The sequence below is a fragment of the Colletotrichum scovillei genome (genome assembly GCF_011075155.1).
Source record: "Colletotrichum scovillei strain TJNH1 chromosome Unknown Contig00002, whole genome shotgun sequence".
Taxonomy (NCBI): Eukaryota; Fungi; Ascomycota; class Sordariomycetes; order Glomerellales; family Glomerellaceae; genus Colletotrichum; species Colletotrichum scovillei.
Window position 1 is genome coordinate 1,133,265 of NW_023336260.1, and position 20,818 is coordinate 1,154,082.

The 20,818-nt window shown below is 51.4% G+C and overlaps 10 protein-coding genes across 10 annotated transcripts; 3 read left to right on the top strand and 7 right to left on the bottom strand.

Annotated features, from left to right (window-relative positions):
• Nucleotides 1–1,502: 1,502 nt before the first annotated feature.
• HER10_EVM0002509 (uncharacterized protein) lies at nt 1,503–3,144 on the top strand (the record flags this gene model as incomplete). The annotated part of the gene is made up of 3 exons (XM_035472216.1): nt 1,503–1,831; nt 1,886–2,086; nt 2,148–3,144. 3 exons carry the CDS (start codon nt 1,503–1,505, stop codon nt 3,142–3,144), a joined length of 1,527 nt encoding a protein of 508 aa, XP_035336977.1.
• A 639-nt stretch (nt 3,145–3,783) lies between these two features.
• Nucleotides 3,784–5,258, bottom strand: HER10_EVM0004850 (uncharacterized protein). The gene is made up of 2 exons (XM_035482969.1): nt 4,531–5,258; nt 3,784–4,475 (listed from the first exon to the last, which is right to left on the bottom strand). Exons 1-2 carry the CDS (start codon nt 5,111–5,113, stop codon nt 3,907–3,909), a joined length of 1,152 nt encoding a protein of 383 aa, XP_035337161.1. The 5' UTR covers nt 5,114–5,258; the 3' UTR covers nt 3,784–3,906.
• An 840-nt stretch (nt 5,259–6,098) lies between these two features.
• On the top strand, nt 6,099–7,344 carry HER10_EVM0012821 (uncharacterized protein). The gene is made up of 2 exons (XM_035482203.1): nt 6,099–6,301; nt 6,411–7,344. The coding sequence occupies exons 1-2, from the start codon at nt 6,242–6,244 to the stop codon at nt 7,038–7,040; spliced, it is 690 nt and encodes a 229-aa protein (XP_035337820.1). The 5' UTR covers nt 6,099–6,241; the 3' UTR covers nt 7,041–7,344.
• A 2,856-nt stretch (nt 7,345–10,200) lies between these two features.
• On the bottom strand, nt 10,201–10,489 carry HER10_EVM0000483 (uncharacterized protein; the record flags this gene model as incomplete). Its single annotated transcript, XM_035470263.1, has 2 exons — nt 10,201–10,286; nt 10,366–10,489. 2 exons carry the CDS (start codon nt 10,487–10,489, stop codon nt 10,201–10,203), a joined length of 210 nt encoding a protein of 69 aa, XP_035336811.1.
• An 834-nt stretch (nt 10,490–11,323) lies between these two features.
• On the bottom strand, nt 11,324–12,351 carry HER10_EVM0008512 (uncharacterized protein; the record flags this gene model as incomplete). The annotated part of the gene is made up of 3 exons (XM_035478030.1): nt 11,324–11,966; nt 12,029–12,181; nt 12,269–12,351. The coding sequence occupies 3 exons, from the start codon at nt 12,349–12,351 to the stop codon at nt 11,324–11,326; spliced, it is 879 nt and encodes a 292-aa protein (XP_035337452.1).
• A 466-nt stretch (nt 12,352–12,817) lies between these two features.
• On the bottom strand, nt 12,818–13,424 carry HER10_EVM0001189 (PLAC8 family protein; the record flags this gene model as incomplete). Its single annotated transcript, XM_035470944.1, has 2 exons — nt 12,818–13,140; nt 13,202–13,424. 2 exons carry the CDS (start codon nt 13,422–13,424, stop codon nt 12,818–12,820), a joined length of 546 nt encoding a protein of 181 aa, XP_035336867.1.
• Nucleotides 13,425–15,352: 1,928 nt separating this feature from the next.
• On the bottom strand, nt 15,353–16,418 carry HER10_EVM0009519 (acetyltransferase; the record flags this gene model as incomplete). Its single annotated transcript, XM_035479005.1, has 3 exons — nt 15,353–15,641; nt 15,846–16,235; nt 16,318–16,418. The coding sequence occupies 3 exons, from the start codon at nt 16,416–16,418 to the stop codon at nt 15,353–15,355; spliced, it is 780 nt and encodes a 259-aa protein (XP_035337543.1).
• A 407-nt stretch (nt 16,419–16,825) lies between these two features.
• On the top strand, nt 16,826–17,329 carry HER10_EVM0008197 (complex 1 protein; the record flags this gene model as incomplete). The annotated part of the gene is made up of 3 exons (XM_035477729.1): nt 16,826–16,921; nt 17,048–17,188; nt 17,255–17,329. 3 exons carry the CDS (start codon nt 16,826–16,828, stop codon nt 17,327–17,329), a joined length of 312 nt encoding a protein of 103 aa, XP_035337427.1.
• Nucleotides 17,330–17,660: 331 nt separating this feature from the next.
• On the bottom strand, nt 17,661–18,182 carry HER10_EVM0012190 (ribosomal protein L36; the record flags this gene model as incomplete). Its single annotated transcript, XM_035481590.1, has 2 exons — nt 17,661–17,750; nt 17,916–18,182. 2 exons carry the CDS (start codon nt 18,180–18,182, stop codon nt 17,661–17,663), a joined length of 357 nt encoding a protein of 118 aa, XP_035337770.1.
• Nucleotides 18,183–18,648: 466 nt separating this feature from the next.
• Nucleotides 18,649–20,731, bottom strand: HER10_EVM0009760 (threonine ammonia-lyase). Its single transcript, XM_035479236.1, has 2 exons — nt 20,390–20,731; nt 18,649–20,317 (listed from the first exon to the last, which is right to left on the bottom strand). Exons 1-2 carry the CDS (start codon nt 20,606–20,608, stop codon nt 18,791–18,793), a joined length of 1,746 nt encoding a protein of 581 aa, XP_035337566.1. The 5' UTR covers nt 20,609–20,731; the 3' UTR covers nt 18,649–18,790.
• Between the last annotated feature and the right edge of the window lie 87 nt (nt 20,732–20,818).

Genomic DNA, 20,818 nt, shown 5'->3' on the forward strand with positions numbered 1-20,818 from the left:
TTCACAAAGTCTCTATGGAGTGGGCTATGCCACAATAAACCCTTCGCAGTCGTGGCACGCAGAGCGGGAGGAAGGATTTCTGAGCTACAAAGGCTTCCCCTATGCTGGCTGAATATGGTCAGACTCGGTATGTCCTGGTGGTCTTTTCACGAGTGCTTCGTACCTATGGGACCTTCGGCCTACTCCAGGAAGCAAATCGCGGAAGATGCTACTACATAGGTGACCAAAACCCTTGACAGACTGACCCAGACCGGGATTGGCTCGGCAGTGATCCGAAGCTGGGCACCCGACGCTGCCCCGAGTGCGGGAATTGCAGCTACGGCGGATCAAATCGATGTCTGTCCGCAGGCCCCACTCCCGGTCCAGGACCGGCCGCAGGTGTAGGTGCAGCTGAATGAGGATCTCCATATTCTTGCCCTTATCCCAGAAGAGAGCCTTACGACCGCTAGTGAGAACATGCCTTTTGCACTGGGCCAGGTTGTACGTGAAGCTTCGGATTTGACGCTGGCGGACGTCAAGTGCCATGTTGGTGCAGGATATTTTCCGAGGTCGTTGAACAAGCATGCCATTCTGAAGAACTAGGGATACCCTCGCTTGATCAGCCTCACCGCTTACTAGCATTCCCCACGGCAGGCCCAGCAGATTGATCTGGCCAACACCGACAGACTAATCCTACGATATCTATGCTGCTGGTGGCACCGATGATCTATCATGATGCTATCACGGTTTCCTGACACTTGACCGACAGCTCCCTGACCAATCCTTTTGTTTTGAGATGCCCAGGACACCCTCATAGCAGCTCGAAAGATCAAATCAGTCATCAAATCAGTATAGATTCGCAAATTGCTAATGTATCCCTAAACACTTGACCGCCCATGCAAGAATAGTCAACTCAAGATGAGGCGTAGATTAGAAAAAGCAAGGAAACTCTGGGATATTTCTCATCCTTCGAGCTTTCTGGGTAGAAGATTATTACAGTCCCTAACACCGACAGGTTAAGTCTGTTAGAGAGCCACGGGAGTCAATATATACAAGTCTTGGGCTTCATTGATGATACATACCCATTGGTTGATGCACGTGACAACAGTATCTGGTGCTAAAGTCGTTCGGCTGGTCAGCATTTAGTGGGGGATACAGGGATCAGTCCGATGATGCCAATCAGGTCGGTGGACTTATGCTATGATGTTAAGCCATTCACGTGCACGCGATTGTGACTTAGCTCCCCCAAGGATAATTAGTGTGGCATCAGCTCTCATATCTGACATAAGCCGCTCGTACTCATTCATTTCTTACTGGCGGAATGAACATTGAGGTTAACCATGATGAATCTTGTTCTTTGCTGACCGTATGATGTGAGCTTGAGTTTAGCGAGACGTAAGCCATTGGGCTAGGTACTTTCCCTTAGTCCACAAATTTGAAGGTAAGCTTCTCTTAAAAGAGATCGAAACCTCTCTGTAGACACATAACTTCTCCAATGTACCATCAATGATTGTCGAGCCATCATGTTTGGCAACACACTGATTTACTCCGGAGCCGTAGTGCTGCTCTGCTACATCATCTTTAATCGTATCCAACAACGAACCAGGGGTCCATTGCCGCCTGGACCCAGAGGTTTGCCATTTCTCGGCAACATTTTGGATCTTCCCCCTCCTGGAACTCTTGAATGGGTACATTGGCGGAAACACAAGGAGCAATATGGCCCAATCACCTCAGTATCTGTGCTTGGTCAACGTTTCGTCATTCTCCATGACAAACAAGCCGTGCTGGACATGTTGGAGACTCGCGCTCTGAAGAGTGCGTCGCGGCCAAAGCTGGTATTTGCTAGTGAGCTGTACGAGATTCACTTCCACGAGAAACGATTGTTGAACTGATATGATTTACCTAGAGTTGGTTATGGAGACATCATGGGCATGATGCCGTACGATAGGAAATTTCGATTGCATCGCAAACTTACGGCAACTCAAGTCAGTAAAAGGTCGATCGTACGATTCGAACCGATCCAAGAGCGTGAAACTTTGCGGTTCTTGAAGCAAATATACGAAGACTCCAACAGCAACAGCGACACACTGCAAGGCCACTTGAACCAGTAAGTAGTCATTGCTGTAGAGTAGGATGAGGGAATGCACAGTATCTGACTTGTGGAACAGATTCGCTGGTTCCATCATGTTACGAATTCTCTACAATTACAAAACGGACCCGAAGAAGAACGACCCCATCGTGGCCATGTCTAAGCAGGTAATGGAGGATTTCTCCAAAGCCACGAGCCCAGGCGCCTGGATGGTTGACTTGATCCCATGGCTAAGATACGTCCCGACTTGGATGCCGGGCGCGGGATTCAAAAAGACGGCCGAAATCTTCAGACAACATCTCCTCCAGGGAATTGAGGTTCCGTACGATTACGTCAAGGAGCAAATGGCGAACGGAAACGATGATGTTTCATACGTCGCTGGCTTGATCAAAGATCTCCATCGAAAAATTGACTCCGAGGAGAAGAGCGTCATCGGCTGGACAGCTGCATCTATGCTAAATGCAGGCACTGATACGACTGGCGCGATGCTGTACTCCATCTTTGCGGCCTTGGTCGTATACCCAGAAGTTCAAAAGAGAGCTCAAGATGAGATTGACCGCGTGGTGGGCGACTCGCGTCTTCCTTCATTCTCCGACAAAGACAGCCTCCCATATGTTCAGGCTATAGCTCAAGAAGCACTTCGCTGGCACACACTTGCACCCATGGGCTTCCCGCACCTGACTACGGAAGACGATACTTACAACGGCTATTTCATACCAAAGGACACGCTTTTGTTTCCTGCAGCTGCGTCTATCATGCACGATCCCGACACGTATCGCGACCCAATGGAGTTCAAACCTGAACGATACTTTGAGCCGTTCAATGAGCCTACACCAACTGATGTTGTATACGGATTTGGACGCAGAGCTTGTCCTGGAAGGTATATTGCCGACCAGACAATCTTTTTATGCATTGCGCAATTTTTGGCGGTTTTCAACATTCAAAGAGCGGTGGACGAAGATGGACGGGAGATGGAGGTCAAATACGAACAGTTGCCGGGTGTGATTGCTCGTGCCAAACCTTTTCCGCACAGAATCGTGGTCAGGAGCAAGAAGCACCGAGGCTTTGTCATATGAACTAGTACTTACAACTATCAATGATCTAGACTAATTGACAAGTACCATGATCCTGCTAGGTCCAAAGCTGGCGAGGAGCAAACCCATGAGCAAGATACGTGTCGCACTTTTCGACGCGCCTTCCTCGCCAAAGAAATCACCATGCGGCAACCTTGCCGTCATGCAACATACCGACTTGTTGGGATTATCCAAGTCATGCTCTATGCCTGCTCTCTAAGCGCACACCGCAAGTGGGCTAACTCCCTCCGTGCATGCCTTGATTTGTCTTTGTTGCTTGGCGTGTCCACCTGATGCTGCCCACGCTGCGATATTGTCACACCAATGGATCCCTCGCGTACATCCCGCCGGCTCCGCTGCTTCAGAGGCTCGTATACCAAACGCTGATATCCTTCAATCATTCCCGAACTAGAGCAGCGGTGGAGAGGACCTCTCCCGTCGATTCACTACAGATCACTCCACTGGGCTCCAAGGAACTTCCCTTCTCCCCTCCCGCTCCACGGTAATTAACACATCACGGCCTGGGCCTCCTGAATCGCAACGGCTTGAATGCTTACCTCAATAATGTCAACAACCGTGTTCAGGATCTTAAGTGACTCATATCTCGTTCGTCCTAACAGACCAGAGTACTACGAGTTTGGATGCTAAGTCTATGTTCAGTTTGTACAGCTCTCTAGGCTAAATACCTTAGTCCAGTGCGTTACATGTTTGTGCGCTTGGACAAACCCTGGAATATCTGATTTATGTATTTAACAGTTCCAATAACTACTTGGCCTCACCAGCCTCCTTCTCCTCACTACTATTCTTTACTTCACCGCTCTCCTTCACCTCACTGCTCTTCTTCACCTCGCTGCTCTCCTTCATCTCAGCGCCTTCACTGCTTTCCTCGGCTCCAGTGCTCTCCTTAACCTCAATGGCATCTGGTGTCAACGAGACGATCGTGTCCAAGGCCGCTTGTAGTCTCGCGGTCACTTCGTCAGTCTGCTCCCCAGCCTTCAAGATGCCTCGAATTGCCTCCGTCCATCGACCCCATCTTCCTAGGCCCCACCTCTCCGCGCCCGTCTTCTTCATATCCTCGTAGATGAACTTGCCAGCATGAATCAACCAATTCGACGCCACCAACAGTCTACATTGGCCGAGCTTTCCAGCAGGAATGGGCTTTTCGAGTGCCAGCTCAACATCGATGCTCGGCCATTTCGATTGACCTTCATACGCAATGTGGGCTTCGGAGCCAGAAAACCGAGCCAAGAAGCAGGAGTAGTTGACCCACTCATCACAAGTGAGAATGAAGTCCTTCTTTGCCTCGGGTTCCGTCGGTTCAGCTTGATCGGACGCTTGTAACAACGATGAGTCAAGAAGTCATAATGATATGGTGTAGGCTTAACTTACCAAACTTTGCATTCCACTTATCGTCCACCAATTCCCCCCAAACTGAATCATTGTGATACGCAATCCACTCTTTCTGGAGGAACAGTAAGCGAAGGCTTCTGTGAAAAAAAAAAAGAAAGAAAAATAAGACAGGTAGATGAAAACAATAACGTACACCATAGCTCCGGTATGTCACCTTGGGCAGGTTCTGCAAGTCCATCAGGAGGTGCACCAAGCAGTCTTGCCGAGGATCGTCATAACGCAACAGCCACGCTTGCTCAAGGAATGTCTCGTAAAAGCCATAAAGATACATGCGCCAGCCTTTATCTGCCAACCGATAAGGCTTGTTGAGAGGATCAACACTGGAAGGGAGATATTTGGCCCAGTAATCTGCTCCTATGCGGAGTGAAGCTTCAAGTGTGGCCAAGTAACCCTTTTCAGGAAAAGCGAGAAGCATTTTGAGAATGATTGAAGCATATTCCGATTCTTGTTGGTCTCCCCAACTCTCCTGGATGGCAATTACCTCATCTAGAGCGGCTCTCCAAGGCTCGACGGGTGATGTTGCCTTGGGCTCTGTGTTGGTTGTGGCGCTGACAACCGCCATAATGCCAAGTGTAATACAGTCTGAAATAGCGATATGTGAGGCTTGATGCTTTGTGAAATGATATGATGTTGCAATTGATTGAGAAGTGTTGAAAAGTTGATGACTTGAAGTTTTGAGGAATGGGACGAGCCAACGGTTAAAAGATAAGACGGGAGGCAGCCTGGGGCTGTGAGTTCATGAGGAGAAAATACACGCAACTTTGACCCGTTGGAAAGGTCACATCCTCACGTGGCCGGGGTTGCAAGTGGTCACGCATATTAAGCGCCGACCGTTGCACAGCCCACCCTGCGAGCGCATCGCCGAACCACCGTGCCGGTACCGCGGCCTCACAGTCACACCCAGGGTCCGAAACCTGCCGGGTCACCGAGCACACCGGCCAAACCAACACGAAATCTAAATTGGCCAACAATAATTGGATCTTCAGCAACTTCTGAGCATGCATTTCCGGGGGCAGTCTTGTGAGCAGGTTGTTTTCTCACCCTCGTCAATTCATCAGTCGTTCGATGTTGGAAGGGGCCCTTTTTTCGCAACGACCCAACCAACATGGAGGCTAAGCTGAGAAACAGTCATTGGATCGTCAACGACTTATCCACACAGCTTTTCAGCGGTAATGTTGGAACCAGGGTTGTCGTTCTCTCTCACGCTTCTCGGTCGATTGACCAGCGCTTCGCTCCACGCTTTCAACTCAACTTTGACCCTTAAGCTCATTGCCAATTGGTCGGCTGACGAGATTGTGAAAGTTGACCTTATCTGTGTGGTTACTTGGATGTTCGAGTTGTGGACTGCTTTGAGTGAAACGCTGTGATTGATCATTTGATGTTGGAAGAGAGCACTTTTTCTCGGCCCATTAACATCGCATTGCTAATTATGGCAAGCGCCGTGTTTCCTGTAGATCTTGAGCCAAGAAGCTCAAAGTGTGCTTCACCTGTACTTAAGAGAGTTAGAAATATCCCATCTCATGGTCTTTCTTCTTTAGTCAGAGCATCCACATCCTGGAGAAGTGGCCTTTACTTTCCTGATTCTAGTCGAGTTGACGTATTGCATTGACCGCATCCTTTCAGACCTTGTAACCATTTTCCCCTTCTATATATTGTCTCTATATTCCATCACGACCTTCAAATCGTCAGGATGGGCAACAAGCAATCTACACCGCAAAGACGCAACACGGACAATCCTGAGGAGCAACTTGTAGGTCTCGCAACCCGACAGCTTGGGGTCTGTACTGTACTTGAGACGATATGACAGATGGTCTTGTATTGTCTAAGTGCTCATTGGCTAACGTGTCGGCTCTAAACAGCAATATCATACACCTCGCGGCCCAGTTGCTGCAAAAGACTTGTCGGAGCATCTTCAGGGCGTACCTCCGCCCGGCACACGCACTCGATCCCAATACCCTCATGCCTTTCGTGGTAGACAGGCCTGGAACACAGAAGTAAAGACCTTTGACGACTACGTCACGGGCCCAGGTCGATCTCAGGGGCCAACCGGCCCCATGCAGGAGTACCCCATCCCGCAACCCGGTCAACAATTTAATTTTCAGTACGACCGCCGCACCCAGCCAGCGGCTCAGGCAAATCGAGTACTTCATCACAATGAACGAGCAAACGTGATGGGGCCTGCCAACGGACATGGCCCGAACGATCCCATGCAAACTCGGGCTGCTGTTCGCGTGGCGCAAGTCAATGGCAAAGAGCAGATTGCTGTCGTTGGTGTCATGGCTCATCCGCCGGGGGACCCAAGAAAACTGGTGCGAGCGCCACTTGAGCCTCTTGGCCGTGAAGGTCGGCAAGAGATGGCGCGGCACGCGGATGAACGTGGTCGCATCCAAACGTACCCACCCCGTGGTATAGACTCTCAAATCTATGCAGATGCCGAAACAAGATCTGGGAGGGTACGGCCGCCCGCTCATCCAGAGATGAGGGTGTGATGAGACCGGCACCCGTCGAATACGTGACGATAGCAGTATATATGTATGCTAAGTCATTTAGCCTGAGCTGGTTGTTAACCTAGTGGCATATTGAGACTTTAAGTCTGGCGTCCAGGCGGCACTTGGTGACAAAGATGCTTCATGGAGGAGGGATTAGGAATCAGGTTCTTTCGGGTAATACAAGGCTCTGTTTCCAAATTTAATTCCGATTCTCAAGTCGCTATCTTCCTCAGCCAGACCTAAGTATCCAGCAAGATATGTGATTCGCTGTTATCACTGTATGTCCACATGCCCAGAATCACTCATCGTCCATCATTCAGTATCCAAAAGACGAAAGACCAATGTCCCAACTACCGCCCTATGACTGCTGGTAGCAAGCTCCAGCCTTGGGGCTGGTAAAAGACACTCCACTAGGGTGGTAGTTCTTGCCTCCCTTGTACGAGTCGCACCAGCTCTGCGGGACATTGTAGCAGTTGACCGACAGGTCGCCGTAAATGTCAGAGGAGCTGTAGACCTGTCCCTTTTGATCGTTTTGGCACGTCCGCTGGGCCCAGGTTTTGAACTGCTCAAAAGACGCGTCTCCCTTGGCCGAGATGGTGACCCAGTTGACGGCCATCACCGGGGTGATGAGGGCGAGGAGGGAAAGCTTGACCATTTTCTAGTCTTTGTTAGTTGACGAGTTACTTTGTGTTTAATCAAAAAAGGAAAAACGTATCAAGATGGCATACTTCTGGCTTTTGCTGTGAAAATTGCGTATTCGTATTGTTTTGGGAGATAGAGCTTGAGTGCGGTGTCCGTCAGACTCCCGATACTTGCTACTATCAAACAGAAGCCATATTTATACGAGAATAAGTACAACCCCTTACGCTCCTGACTTCGGGTATTGCGGATTGAACGAGCCTCGGCCACGCCTAGTAGCTTTTGGATTCAATAACTTCTAGAAAGTCAATTAAATGAGTTGCGAGAGCGAGACCCACCTTTCATGGGTTTCGGCATTCTCAGGATAGTTGCACCCGCAACTTTTTGAGTTATTAATGCGAAATATAGGAGTATGCATTTCTAAGTCAACTGGATAACTAATTACTCAAGTAAGTACATGAAGTTTATGCTCGGATGGAGGAAGTCGCTGTTATGTGTACTCTAGTATGCTGTATTCGGGCTAATCGCCTTCCCTGGAAAGATCAAAGGTCCAAGTTCGTGAGACTATGACTCGTGCTTGGGTCGAACTTTGGCCGGCTACGTAGACCGTGCCGAACAGAAAATCACTGATCTTCATTTCTTATAGGCTTTCCCGTTCTCCCCGGCTTAGTTCGGTAATCAAGAAAGCTTGTACTTTTGCTGGGTATTCCGGCTAAAATCCAAGCCCATCTCTGTTCTCTGAGTAATCGGGCTATCGGAAGGATGAAGTGCCGCGTGCGCATATAATTGCTCAATTTGGGGCAGGAATTCCTACTCTAGAAGTCTGAAGCCATTTTAACTTCCAACCAATAGCTTTAGCACAACCTTACCAACTTGATCTTTATCCGAGGGCGATTGTTGTTGATCGAGCTCCATCTTCTCATACGTGTCGTTGTCATCCGACAATTATGAACGGTAAAACTTAGGACTTGAGCCGCTACCTCAAGAATTGGAGCACTATCCCATCATTTATTTGCTCACACCGCCAATTAACTCGTGATGCTGAGGAGTGTCCTTGGACGTTGAAAATCGCAATGATGTCAAGCGTTGTATCGAACCTGCATTCCTCTGCACAACAGTAGTATCAATAACACCCGCTTAGTCCAGACTATAGCAGCTGCAACATGAGAAAACGAACCCAACTTCTATTGACTGAAGATCTATATCACCAGACAGATGCCGATCTTACGCCAAGTCCTTAAACCCGAGGGTAGCACCAGCAGTCGAAGTTGTTTCCCTGTCCATCTTTGGTTCTGACACTGTTAGGAAATGAAAGCCAGGTAGAAGGAGTTTGACAACTTACTGCAAGCACACAAACGACAATGACCCATTGTAATCAGACTATTCAAAACGTCAGTGCCTCTGTCAAGACTTGTATGTGATTACGACGGGAACGTACACTACAGAACTTGGCGTAGGCGTTCTTCTGAGAGTCGTATACGCACGTCTTGGGCTGCAGTGAACGTTCATGTCAGTATAAGTTCAACAGCAACATACAACGTGTCAACCATCCTGTACGTACCCCAGACGGGGCATTGTCGCCTGAGCAAGTGATTGTGGCAGAAGCCACGGCTACTAGGAGGGAGATAATGAAGACTTTAGAATGCATGTTGTCAGATTTGTTCAAAACGTTTCGGAGGTGTGATCTGAAGAAAAAATGTGCCAACATTGCTCTGATGTACTTTTGGCGTCTGTCCTTTTCTTTTGTGAAATCTATGGGCCACTCTCAGGATGCAAAAAGCTAAATATCTGATTTGTCGAGTCTATATCACTGTCAACAATGTGATTACATGACTCCGCCGGAAGGACACTCAAACTGGAAATCAGCTGGCTCCACATACCACACGAATGCTTCACTCACTTGTCAACATGACTCTCTCAGTGACTCTTACTAGCATTCAGTCCATCATATTCTTTATGTGAAATTTCTGCTAGTTTCTGCAGTTCCAGTGCAACAAGTTTATTGTATCCCAGTTTGTTGCTTTTCAATAAGGAACTCGGATCGCTTCTAGACGTGGTACGTTTCTAATCTCGATTTTATGTGAATATAGAAACAGGAATCGCAGGTTTTAGGAATTCGATTCTCATATCCAAGTTTTCTCCTTGGGCCTTTTGAAATGCGATTCAGGGGAGGCTCATATGGGGTCGTCAGTATATAGGTCTTCTAATTGGAAATACGTATCTCCGAATCGAAGGAGTTGTATCGAGTGACAATAGATCATGCTATGTGCTTACGTGCCTGGGGACAAGAAAGGCAGTTCAATCACTGGACAGCATTCTTCCGCGGCTGAGATGGCGCAGTTTTGAGCAATTTATGTAATTGTTCTTATTTAATTGCGAACTCTTGGTGAGCTACATGTGACTATCGACAGAGTCGCCTAAACCATGACTCTTTCTCCTAATATAATAAGTATTCTGCTATGTGACATTTGACCTCCTGGAGGTTGCGCTCCATCGGAGTCCAAGGAAGAAGCCATTCCATCTAGTTGCAGTCGTTGCAGTGCAACAGGCAGTTGGTCTGGCAGCCAGCGCGCTGGAGGGAAGACAAGCGGTCAGGTCCGCCAAAGTCTTAGAGGAACTTTGAGTCAGCGCCTTGGAATTTGATCGCTTGGTGGGAGTCTTCCAGCAACTTGATGATGCTATTTACTTTTGTGGCATTCGCCAGCGCACTTCGCGCAAGTTCCTTGGTAAGGGGCAGCACCACTGCATCCGGCCATGACGGCAGGGACGATGGCTGCGGCGATGAGGAGGATGGTCTTTGAGAACTGCATTGTGAAGGATGATTAGGGGGTTGGTGAGGAAAGAGTTGATGTAGATGGATGGCTACGGGTATGTTTGAATGTGATGATGTTGTAATTGGAGTTGTTGATGTTGCAATCGAGTTCCTTCAATATCGCGAAGACACCTGCCTTTTATACTGTCCTCCAGACAGTCGATGACTGTCAAGGTCCGCATTGTAGCCAATCATTTTCTCTAAAGCCGATTAACAGATTATCCGAGGCTGATTGAGAGAATTGAAGCCTCGATCCGACTTCACCAATCTCATGATGGAAGGAGCTTAGACATCGCCTCGCTCATTCTCTCGAAGCAGCGTAGCGCTTACAAGTGTGGATAACCTCCCAAGGAGGCTGATGCGAGCATTTAGAGTTATCAATCTCTCTGCGGGTTAGATGTGGAGACTCGCGCGGCGGCCCGCAATCCTATTACCTTGTTCCTGCTCTAGGCATCGACATTCTGCCGGGCTCGAATGGCTTGGCTCGCACTTCCTCGCACTCGAGCATCCCATCGGCCCGCCAATAACTGTTGATCTCTACTGAGACAGGTTGAGTCTAAAGCTTAAGCTATGTCTCTGGGGTTGGAAGGATTTTATTACGGAAAGAGATTATCCCATCCTTCTTGGACATTTGGTTCAAATCGTATCATTGAAGTAACCTAGCGTCTTGGCAGAGACAGCTCTAGCTTCTTTCATGTATAAGCCATGGGCTATCATGAGGAGTATCTAAGGCTATGCGAGCTCCTGAGAATTTGAGGGCAAACCCTTTGGCATGAAAAACTCAGTAATCCAAGGCGATCAACCGTCAAAGCCCTTCCCGTCTTCCCGTTCACTAGATCCAACCCCCCTCGGTAACATTCATATCCCTAGCCGGACTTCTAGGTGGTCGAGGAGGAGGCCTATTCGCCCCTTCCAGAACACCAGAATCACCTCTTGATACGCTCTTCGACGGGCCGCCGTAATCATAAACAGACGACACAGGAACATTGATGGCCCCCGCATGGAACGGTATCATACTATCCCTCTTTCTCATGGGCGTCACGGGCCCTCCAATCGCAGCCTCATGAGCCAGACGTTTCTTCTTCCTGGCTCGATTCCAGATGAACACCGTCACACCCAGCAAGATGCCAAGAAAGGCAAGTGCTCCGACGATGGCCCCTGTAATCGCACCGGGCGAGGCTTCGCCAGAGGGACCGGATGTTTCCGAAGGGATTCCAGGAAGCAAAAGACTCGTCTTTGTGGCGATGGTGACTCCAGCTGTGGGTTGTGATACTTCGGCCGTTCTGGTGGTCTTGGCGTCGCCACTGGGTCTAGGTGAACCATCTTTCGTGGTGGCTGTCACTGTGGCCCCTGGTATGAAGGATTCTGCCATCAGAGTCCCGACACCGGAGACGGAGCTGCATTGTAGGAGTGTGTAAGTTGCAGTCTTGTCAATCGAACGCCAAGTCCAGCAGTCCGTATTAGGATATGGCCCACTGTCCGTTGTTAGTGGCTTCGAAGGAAGCTCAGTTGGAAATCCTATATAAAATCGACTTACCAGCAGAGCTGTCCGGGCTCACATGCCCTCGGGGCTTTCGCTGTCTGCACGCAGGTCGTGGGTATGGGGCTGCCGCAGCCCATGTAGGACCCGGAGGAGATACAGTCCGCGGGTGGATTGATACAAGCATATGGGATGGGCTCTTGCAAGAATCTGTGGACCTGTTAGCTCATGTCGTCCGTCCGTCTTGCTTACTTGTATGGCGTCAGAACGAGCCACTTGGGGGAAGGGATGCTTTACCCGAGAGTGTTCGTCGAGAGCGGTATCCAACCACATATCTCTTCCGCCGGCGCAACGACATGCTGGGATACAATCGCGGCCATATTAGCGAAAAGATGATTCGAGGAAGAGGTCAATTTGGCATTGGCGAGGGGTAGTGATGAGAAATCAAAGGGAAAAGAGGAGCATCTCGCGACAACCTTTTGTAGTCGTGGGCAAGTGTGGTATGATTCACCGTTCAAGGCGAGCTCGATCGAAAAGGGCTTCAAGCAGTCATGACTCCAGTGATTCACTGAAGTAAGTGATTTGGCGAGAAGCATCAGATGAAAGATGAACATAATTGATCAAGCTCGGCCAGCTCAATTATTAGCAAGAAATATTACCAGGCCCTTGTGCTCGAGACTATCAGTCGAATGACAATTGCATCAACCCGAGTCGGCCATGCCGTTGCCTTCAATTCCCACGGGTATACCATAACCAATATCCGTCATTACCAAAACAAAAGCCACACCGTTGCCTCACCGGCCCTCATCACCTTCCCATTCACAACCAGCATCACAGAGCCGTTGCTCAAGCTTGCTGTGGCGGCATGTGCATGCCCTCCTTCTGCGGCTGGTACCCCTGGACAATAGGCCCCGTCGACAGACGTGCCTGCACCTCCTTATCCTGCTGGATGAGCGCGCAGCACCCGCACCAGTAGCTCACGCAGCAGTCGGAGCCGCCAGAGCCCTTGATGCCGAAGCGCTCGCGGATCTCGCCGCGCTTCATCATGGCGTAGATCCAGCCGCATCCGGTGAACCAGGTGATGCCGCACATGAGCAGGCAGTCTGTGTTGATGGCCTCGTACGTCTGCATCGTGGGGTCGCGCATGCGCTCTGAGGTCTTGCCGAGGACTGTTGGGTGATGCGTATTAGTTGAGGCTCTTAGATTTAGATTGTGGAGGGGAGGACTTACGCAAGCACGGGAGACAGGTTCCCACGATACAGGTATCACAAGGACCGCAGTCCATCAGGCTTGACTGCCATTCTTGGGTCTGGACGTTGGCGCCTTGAACGTATTCTTGCTGCATTGTCTGCTGGTGCTGGGGATGGGGCTGGTGCTGGAGCTGCTGCTGTTGAGGTTGTTGTTGCTCGTAGTACTGCTGCTGTTGCTGCTGCGGTTGCATTTGAGGCTGCATCTGGGGCTGCATCTGGGGCTGCTGGTACTCCGCTTTGGGTTGCTGTGAGTAGTCCATGTTGACAGGTTGCGGTGCTTGATACTGGTGCTAATTGGTGCTGAAGGTGGCCGTTGGAGGACAGGGGTTCCAGAAACAGAGAAAGGTCGAAGAGAGCGTCGAGAAGCCAAAGAGCGAGGGTGAGGGATTCCGTGGTCTGATATACAGCGTGTGATGTTCATGTAAGACAAGACACGAGCAACGCTTCGACTAACGGGCTGACGGCTGAAGGACTTAATACGGGCTGGACGAATGCAGACGGCCGATCACATCTCGAAAGTGGCCGCATTTGGCTTAACGGGTGGTGCCCAAGTAGCTTAAGTCACCAGTGGTCACACAAGAACAGTACCAACCATTCTCTGGTAGCTGAAAATATGGGAATAAAAACAAGCTTCACCACAAATTACCTCGTCCCCAGTCCACACGCGCTAGTGTAGGCTGCTGCTATACAACGCCAATACCTAGGCGTTTTTGATGACTCTGAGACAGGGACGTGCTTCTCGCTTGGGGGAATGAGGCTTTGCTCACGTCAAGCACTTTTCTCCGGTTCTCTAACCATTCCTCTGGAGTCCGGCAGGCCCATGGAGTTCGTAGCCTTGGTAGCATTTTGGGCGGAGAGATGAACATCCCCACAACTCCTTCACTCACCTGTCGGCTGCCTGAATCCTGTGCGTCCGAGCCATAGCAAGAACTTTGTAGCCGATCAGCGCCGGCGTAAGAAGAAAATGTCAGACCATGATCCGTAAATTCATTACATACTCGGCGAGTCGGCGGGCCCTTCGTCCTCGACCTCCCGTTTCCCCCCCCTGTGGCTTGCTGGTCGGAGCGGTGATTGGAGACTTTGTTAACAGAGGCAGCAACCGGCTCATGCATCAGGGCGGGGACGCTAGGCCCGACGATGTTGGATTGGCGTCCTAGGGCTGAGCTTGGCTGGCAAGGGGGATTTCGCGAGGCAGATTGAGGGCTGTGCGTGACATTTCCTCTCCATGTAAGGGGCATCAAGTTCACTTTCTTTCGTGTAGGTGTGTTTTCCTATGACAGTGAGATTGGGAGCCGCTGACTGCTGGCACGTGGTGAGAAAGTGTGCAAGATGAGAGACGGTACCATTGATCGCAGTGCCTGTGGTCTAAACGCTTCGCTTCCTCCCTCCAAGTTGGGAAGAAATGCCTGCCGGGTGTGGTGTGGGCCGGGCCTCACTCCGTCGTGTTCCCAGTGAACGGGCTCTGGGTGATCCAAGGACGGGGCCAACGATGATCGGCACAGCTAACGTAGGCAGACATAGGATTGAGTTGATCCTGACCGTGGTGTTCAAACATGAGTCGTGGAGAAAGGTGCGTGAGAACTTGAGCAGAAGCGAGAGTGAGTTGTTCAAGGCTCAGCTCAGCTCAGCTCGCTGCACTCGAATCCAATAGCTGCGACGATTCCGACGAATGGGTGGAAACGGTCCCCCGATTTTAGGTTGGAATTTCCAGGCTGTCCCTGCAGCGGTCCCCTTTCAAAGTCCCTTGCAAGTTCCTGTGGTTACACTGTCTGACCCCTGTCATTCCATCTCATCTTACCATTTTGAAGGGTCCCAAGGAAAGGAGTGAGACTTCCGATGAGGCTTTGTCAAGCGGGCTTCAGCTTCTATTCATGGTTTGAAATTGCCCCAACCTGACTTGCTTCACTGCCTGCTAGATCATCTGGTACACTGCTTGTCAAAGTGGGCAATTAGTGATACGCGACGATAGAGTATCTCTCCATCGTGTAGTGCTCGATGCCGTCTAGTACTTTGGAATCTAGATTGGGTTCGCTCTACGCCGGCACTCTTTTTGCAATACGGAGTCCATCACCGAAGGTGCCTTGGCACTGGATGTCGGAGCAATCTCCGGCGTATTGACTCAAGATACACATCACGCCTCTTCATTCACCGCACCAGCCTCATCCAGAACTTCCTTCCCCTCACCCTTCCTCTTATCACGAACCCTCTTGCTCATAATGACATAATCCGGCACAAACACCTTTCCGAATCTCAGCTTTCTCTCCACGGGCGACAGCGCATCGATCTCAAAGCCAAGCTTCTCGTAGAATGCGCGCGCATCCGCGTTGGCGATGAAGCAGGTCAACATCACCTTTTCAATTATCGGAATGCTCTCTGCCACTTTTACGAGGTAATCCATAAGTGTACGGCCCACGCCCGTGCTGTATCGTATTCTAGTTAGCTTCTCTTCGCGGCATTGGCAGTTGGAAGTGTGCGCTGCCGGCGTGAGATCCGGATCCTCCTCCGGGATGGTGCTGACAGCGCACTGAGCTGAGCCCCTCGGCTGCCGTTCCCCGCTGCGGGATATCCTCATCCGGGCTCATCTTTCGAGCAAGAAAACACGTAGGAAACGTTCTAAAACTCACCCTCGTAATTCCTCCAGGAGGTGGATCTCATAGCAGTATACCACAGCCTCACCCTCTTCAAAGGTAGGCATAAGACTCGTGAACCCACAAATCTTGTCCTCCGCAGCATTTCCACACACCTCACTCTCGTCTTTACCAGCAGTAGCTGCATCGGGCGATGGTGAACCCGACTTTTTGACGAGGATATATCGCAACCCGTCGCTCTTCATCTCCCTCATCTTATGCGCCGGCCGCCACCCATCTTTTGAAGCGCGGTAATCGGCTCCACTGGTGTAGTCGATGAGATCGAAGCACGCTTTCAGCTCACTCTGTGCGAGCTGCGCCGGGGACTTGATTGAGAGGGTGTACGATGTGCCGCTCTTGGGGTGCGTCCAATTCGTCCACTCGGGGCTGGCATCGTGGTGTGAGATGTGAACGCCCGTGAGAGGTTTGGAGCTATCTTGAGATACGCCTGCGTGGATGTGAGACGAACCTGGGCTGGAGATGGTCCCTGATAAAGTCGGCGTCGGATTTGCGGTTCGCTGCCTCGATGGGGTTGGTTGGGGCCCTACGGCGCTTGCGGGGTGGTGCCATCTTTCGGTTGTAGAAGGGGAAAATACGAACGTCTCGTGGCGTACCTACAAGTTCAAGCGAAGCGAGAACGAAGGAAAAGACAAGATATGCAGTCTTTTACTGCTAATTTGGGGGATGAGAACTCGGTGTAAGGTGACAGCCCAATTCCACAGACCTCTGTCTCCCGTCACCGAGACCCTTTGCTGAGCACTGGCTTCAAGTTCCGAAGTTTCCCCGTCCTGACCTCATCCACTCCAAAAAGTTTCCACACTCAGCCCAGAGCACCAATTGGCTTTGAAAGCATGAAAGCGCAGCAGTCTCATTTGATATAGGTGAGTGAGAAACATCGACGTCTCAGTGAAACGAAACTCATTCAATCTCACACCCAACTTGCAGATGTAGTCGGGTTCTCCCATTACTTGGCCCTAATGCCCTTCAAAACTCCCCTGTGGTCAATTGTCCGCAGCTACTCTACGCGGCCAGCCAGGTCGCGGCTCGGGAAGAAGGCCTTAAGCCTGGATCATGTAAGAACCATTACCATCACACACTCTCTATGTCACTTTTGCAGCTGTTCATATGAGAAAAGCGTCCAAAACCTTCAATGAATGACTGTGGATAAATGTATAAGTACATGCTCACACTTTCTATAGTTCCTCCAGAGATCCCGCGTCATATCCCTCTACCGCGAGATCATCCGCGGCACACGCCGCATCGCCGACCCAAACACCCGCGCCGAGTCAAGACGGTATGCTCGCGATGAGTTCGAACGTCACCGAGATGTGACAGATCTCGTGAGCTTCCACCTCCCCTGCCCCCTTATCTCTCCTTTTCACAGGACTGACAATTCTATGCCCCAGGGACACATCCGCTATCTCATCTCAACAGGCAAGACGGAGTGGCAGGGCATGGAACGTTACGTCGACGGGATGTAAACTTCTCATCATTGTAAAATCAGTGAAAAGAATCTTTGTATGATACACACCACAAAAGGTCTCACCCTCGCTGCCATTTGCTTCTATAGCTTGCAAGGTGCCCAGTGATGGAGGGGGATCTTTCTAAAAACTCCAGTGGGACAATGGTATCAATCCCTTGGTCGTCTCTCAAAACTTGTCTACAGTTGCAACATCCTCACGCGCTGTCGCTCACCCGATGCCCCATGTCTCTGAGCTTCCCTCCGTCCCTCCCCTCTGTATGGTACAAGGTTTTTCATACACACGACTTCGTTGATAGTCTCCCTCTCTAAACCCAGAACCGAAGAATCTCTCAAGATTGGCGTTGCTTGTGTCTGGGGTTCGCCTTGCAGATGACGTACAAGTATCCGTTATGTCTCTTGCCCGCCTTGCGTCTAACAATCTGCAGCGCATTAAGTTAGCAAAATGCCCATATCAAACCTCAGCTTCACAATTCGAATCCCTCTCTCCTCGTCCACCCGGATATCCTCAATTCCACCTCCCCGAATCAACCTAGCCCATCCCCCAACAGCCTCCCCCATAAAACATTGAAAAGGCATAGGCTCACCTTGCAGTGCTCACACCTCTTCTTAACGGAGCTGTGCACCTTCATCCCTCTCGTCTGCTGCACCACGGCATTCACCACGCCAGAGGCGCTCTTTCCGACCTGCGCGAGCATCGACTCGCTCTTTTGCGCCGGTTGCTTCGTCAGGATCGCCGTCGAGAGGGCGCGCGTCGCCGTGGCTGTCGCAGCGGAGCTGGCGGCGCGGGAGATCGTTGCGCGTGCGGTGCTGAGAGTCAGGGCCCTGAGGGAGGCGGCGAGGGAGGAAGCCATTGTGTAGTCTTTTCTCGTTTTTCCTAGTCGATGTTTCGTCGGGTGGATTGTGAGAGGAAAGGTCGGGCACGGTGAGAGTCGGGAGCTTGGCTTCTGGTGAGCAAGAGGTCTGATGGGTGCTAGAGCACGAGGTTCGTAAATTGACAGCTTTCCGGAGCTACGGGAGCCGTTCTTCGTGGTAAGGCGTGGAGCTTCGCGATGCCGACTGCTCTGGTGGTGAAGGGGGCCTGGATGGCCTCAGTTGGAGCATTTTCGACGGCTTGGCGGCCATCACGTGGTGGTAATGTCCGTGCGCTTATCGGGACGATATCTCTTATCGGCCAGCTGCGGTATCGGATGAAAAGGTACCGACGATGGGATGACATTATTTTGAAAGTTGCGCGCAGCGAAGTACAGTTGACATGCAAGCAAACAAAATAGGTCATGTAAATATCCTCAATTGAGTTTGAATAGTCTATCTACAAGAGCCGGCTTTTCTTTTGCCCCAAGTTGCACCAGCATGCGTGATATCTCCCAATGTTCCGTTTTCTGTCACCCAAATATCTACAAAAACTCCCAGCGCCGTACGAAAATCAACCGAGTAAACGGGGTTTTCAAGCCTCCATTCTCTAACTACGGAGGAAAGTCTTGAAAACGGCCGACTGGGTGCAGTCCTCCCACGGGTATCCAATCTCAGTCAAGAACGTCTCCAATTGATCAACCTCGTTGTCGGGGCACAGGATGCCCGCCAAGATTCTACCCGTGTCACCGCCGTAGTTACGGTAGTTGAACAGACTAATGTTGAACTTGGGACGCAGGGTCATGAGGAATTTCTCCAAAGCGCCGGGCCGCTCAGGGAAGTTGAACATGTACAGGCGCTCATTGGGCACGTTGGAGCGACCACCAACGAGGTACCGGATATGGCTCTTGGCGAGCTCGTCGCCGGAGAGATCCGTCACTGACATGTCGTGCGACCTAATGCGCTCCAAGAGCATCTGCAGCTCCTGCGTTCTTTGCGATGCAGGGGCTGTCAGGGAGATACCAATAAGAACGTTGGCGACTTCGTCAGTGGCGTAGCGGTATGAGAACTCGGTCACGGAGTGGGGCATGATGCTGGTGATGAGGTTGGAGAAGGCACCGGGCTTCTCAGGGATGCTGACCGCCAGCAGGGCCTCCTTGCCCTCGCCGAGGGTGGCGCGCTCAGCGACGAATCGCAGCCTGTCAAAGTTCATATTGGCGCCAGAGGTGACGGCCACCATGGTCTTGCGGCGATCGCTCGGGTTCTGAGCGACGTACTTCTTGAGACCGGCGATGGAGAGAGCACCGGCGGGCTCGAGGCCGGCGCGGGTATCGTCGTACATGTCCTTGATGGCCGCGCAGACCTCGTCGGTGGTGACTTGGATGACCTCGTCAACGACGTCCTTGCAAAGGCGGAACGTCTCCTCGCCGACGGTCTTGACGGCGGCACCGTCCGCAAAGAGGCCGACGCTGTCCAGTACCACACGCTCTCCCTTGGCCAGGGACTGGACCAGCGCATTGGCGTCGTAGGTCTCGACACCAATGATCTTGACATGGGGCGCCATGCGCTTCACGTAGACACCGATTCCGGAGATGAGTCCACCACCTCCGACACAGCAGAAGATGGCATCGAGCTTGGACATGTTGATCTGGCCAAACAACTCCATACCAATGGTTCCCTGGCCCGCAATGACGTACGGGTCGTCAAACGGCGGGATGTTGATCAGGCCGTCCTGCGCCGCTCTCCGGCCACACTCCTCCTTGGCGGCATCGAAATCGGCACCGTGCAAGACGACATGGCCGCCTAGACGCGCAACATTGAGATGCTTGATGCTAGGTGTTGCTTCGGGCATGACAATAGTGGCGGGGATCTTGAGCTTGCGGGCCGAGTAGGCGACGCCCTGAGCGTGGTTACCGGCGGAGCAGCAGACGACGCCCTTCCAGCTGACGGCGGGGTCGAGGTGGGCCATCTTGTTGTAGGCGCCGCGCAGCTTGAAGCTGAAGACGGGCTGCTGGTCCTCGCGCTTGAGGAGAACATTGCACTCGAGTCGGTTGCTGAGATTGACGGCGGGCTGGAGCGGTGTGACCTTGCAGGCTTCGTAGACGCGGGACGTTGCGGCGGCGATCATTCGGAGGTACTAGAGGCGCACAAAAAGTTTAGCTGAGGTCTCAATTGAGCCATTGGCAATGCCATTGGGGATTATTCTCACATCCGGGTGGCCATCAGGCAGCAAAAAGTCCTCGGGAACAACGCCCTTGATGCGGCTTCTTCTCTCCTCTGGCGGCGTAGACGGGTTGGCGCTATACTCGGTCAAGGACATTCCGGCGGGCTGCGGTGTTCTTGGGCGCGGCGGGTGGTCGCCATTGACGCCATTGAGGGTTCCGTTGGTCATGACGGCGACGACGGGAGGCTCTGCGTTCTCTGACATTGTCGTGATGTCTTGGGATAGTTGTTTGTGAGAAGAAGAGGAGTCACTGAGACCGGGACAGAAGCAGAGGAATCGTCCAAGAAAGAGTCACGAACGGCGGGCCCCAACAACCTAATGAACGGGATCAGACCGGCCTGAATTAAACTGGAAATTTGTTCATAGTGGGGCAGATATCGGAGCGCAAGTCGGGCTCGCGGGGTAGAACATCAG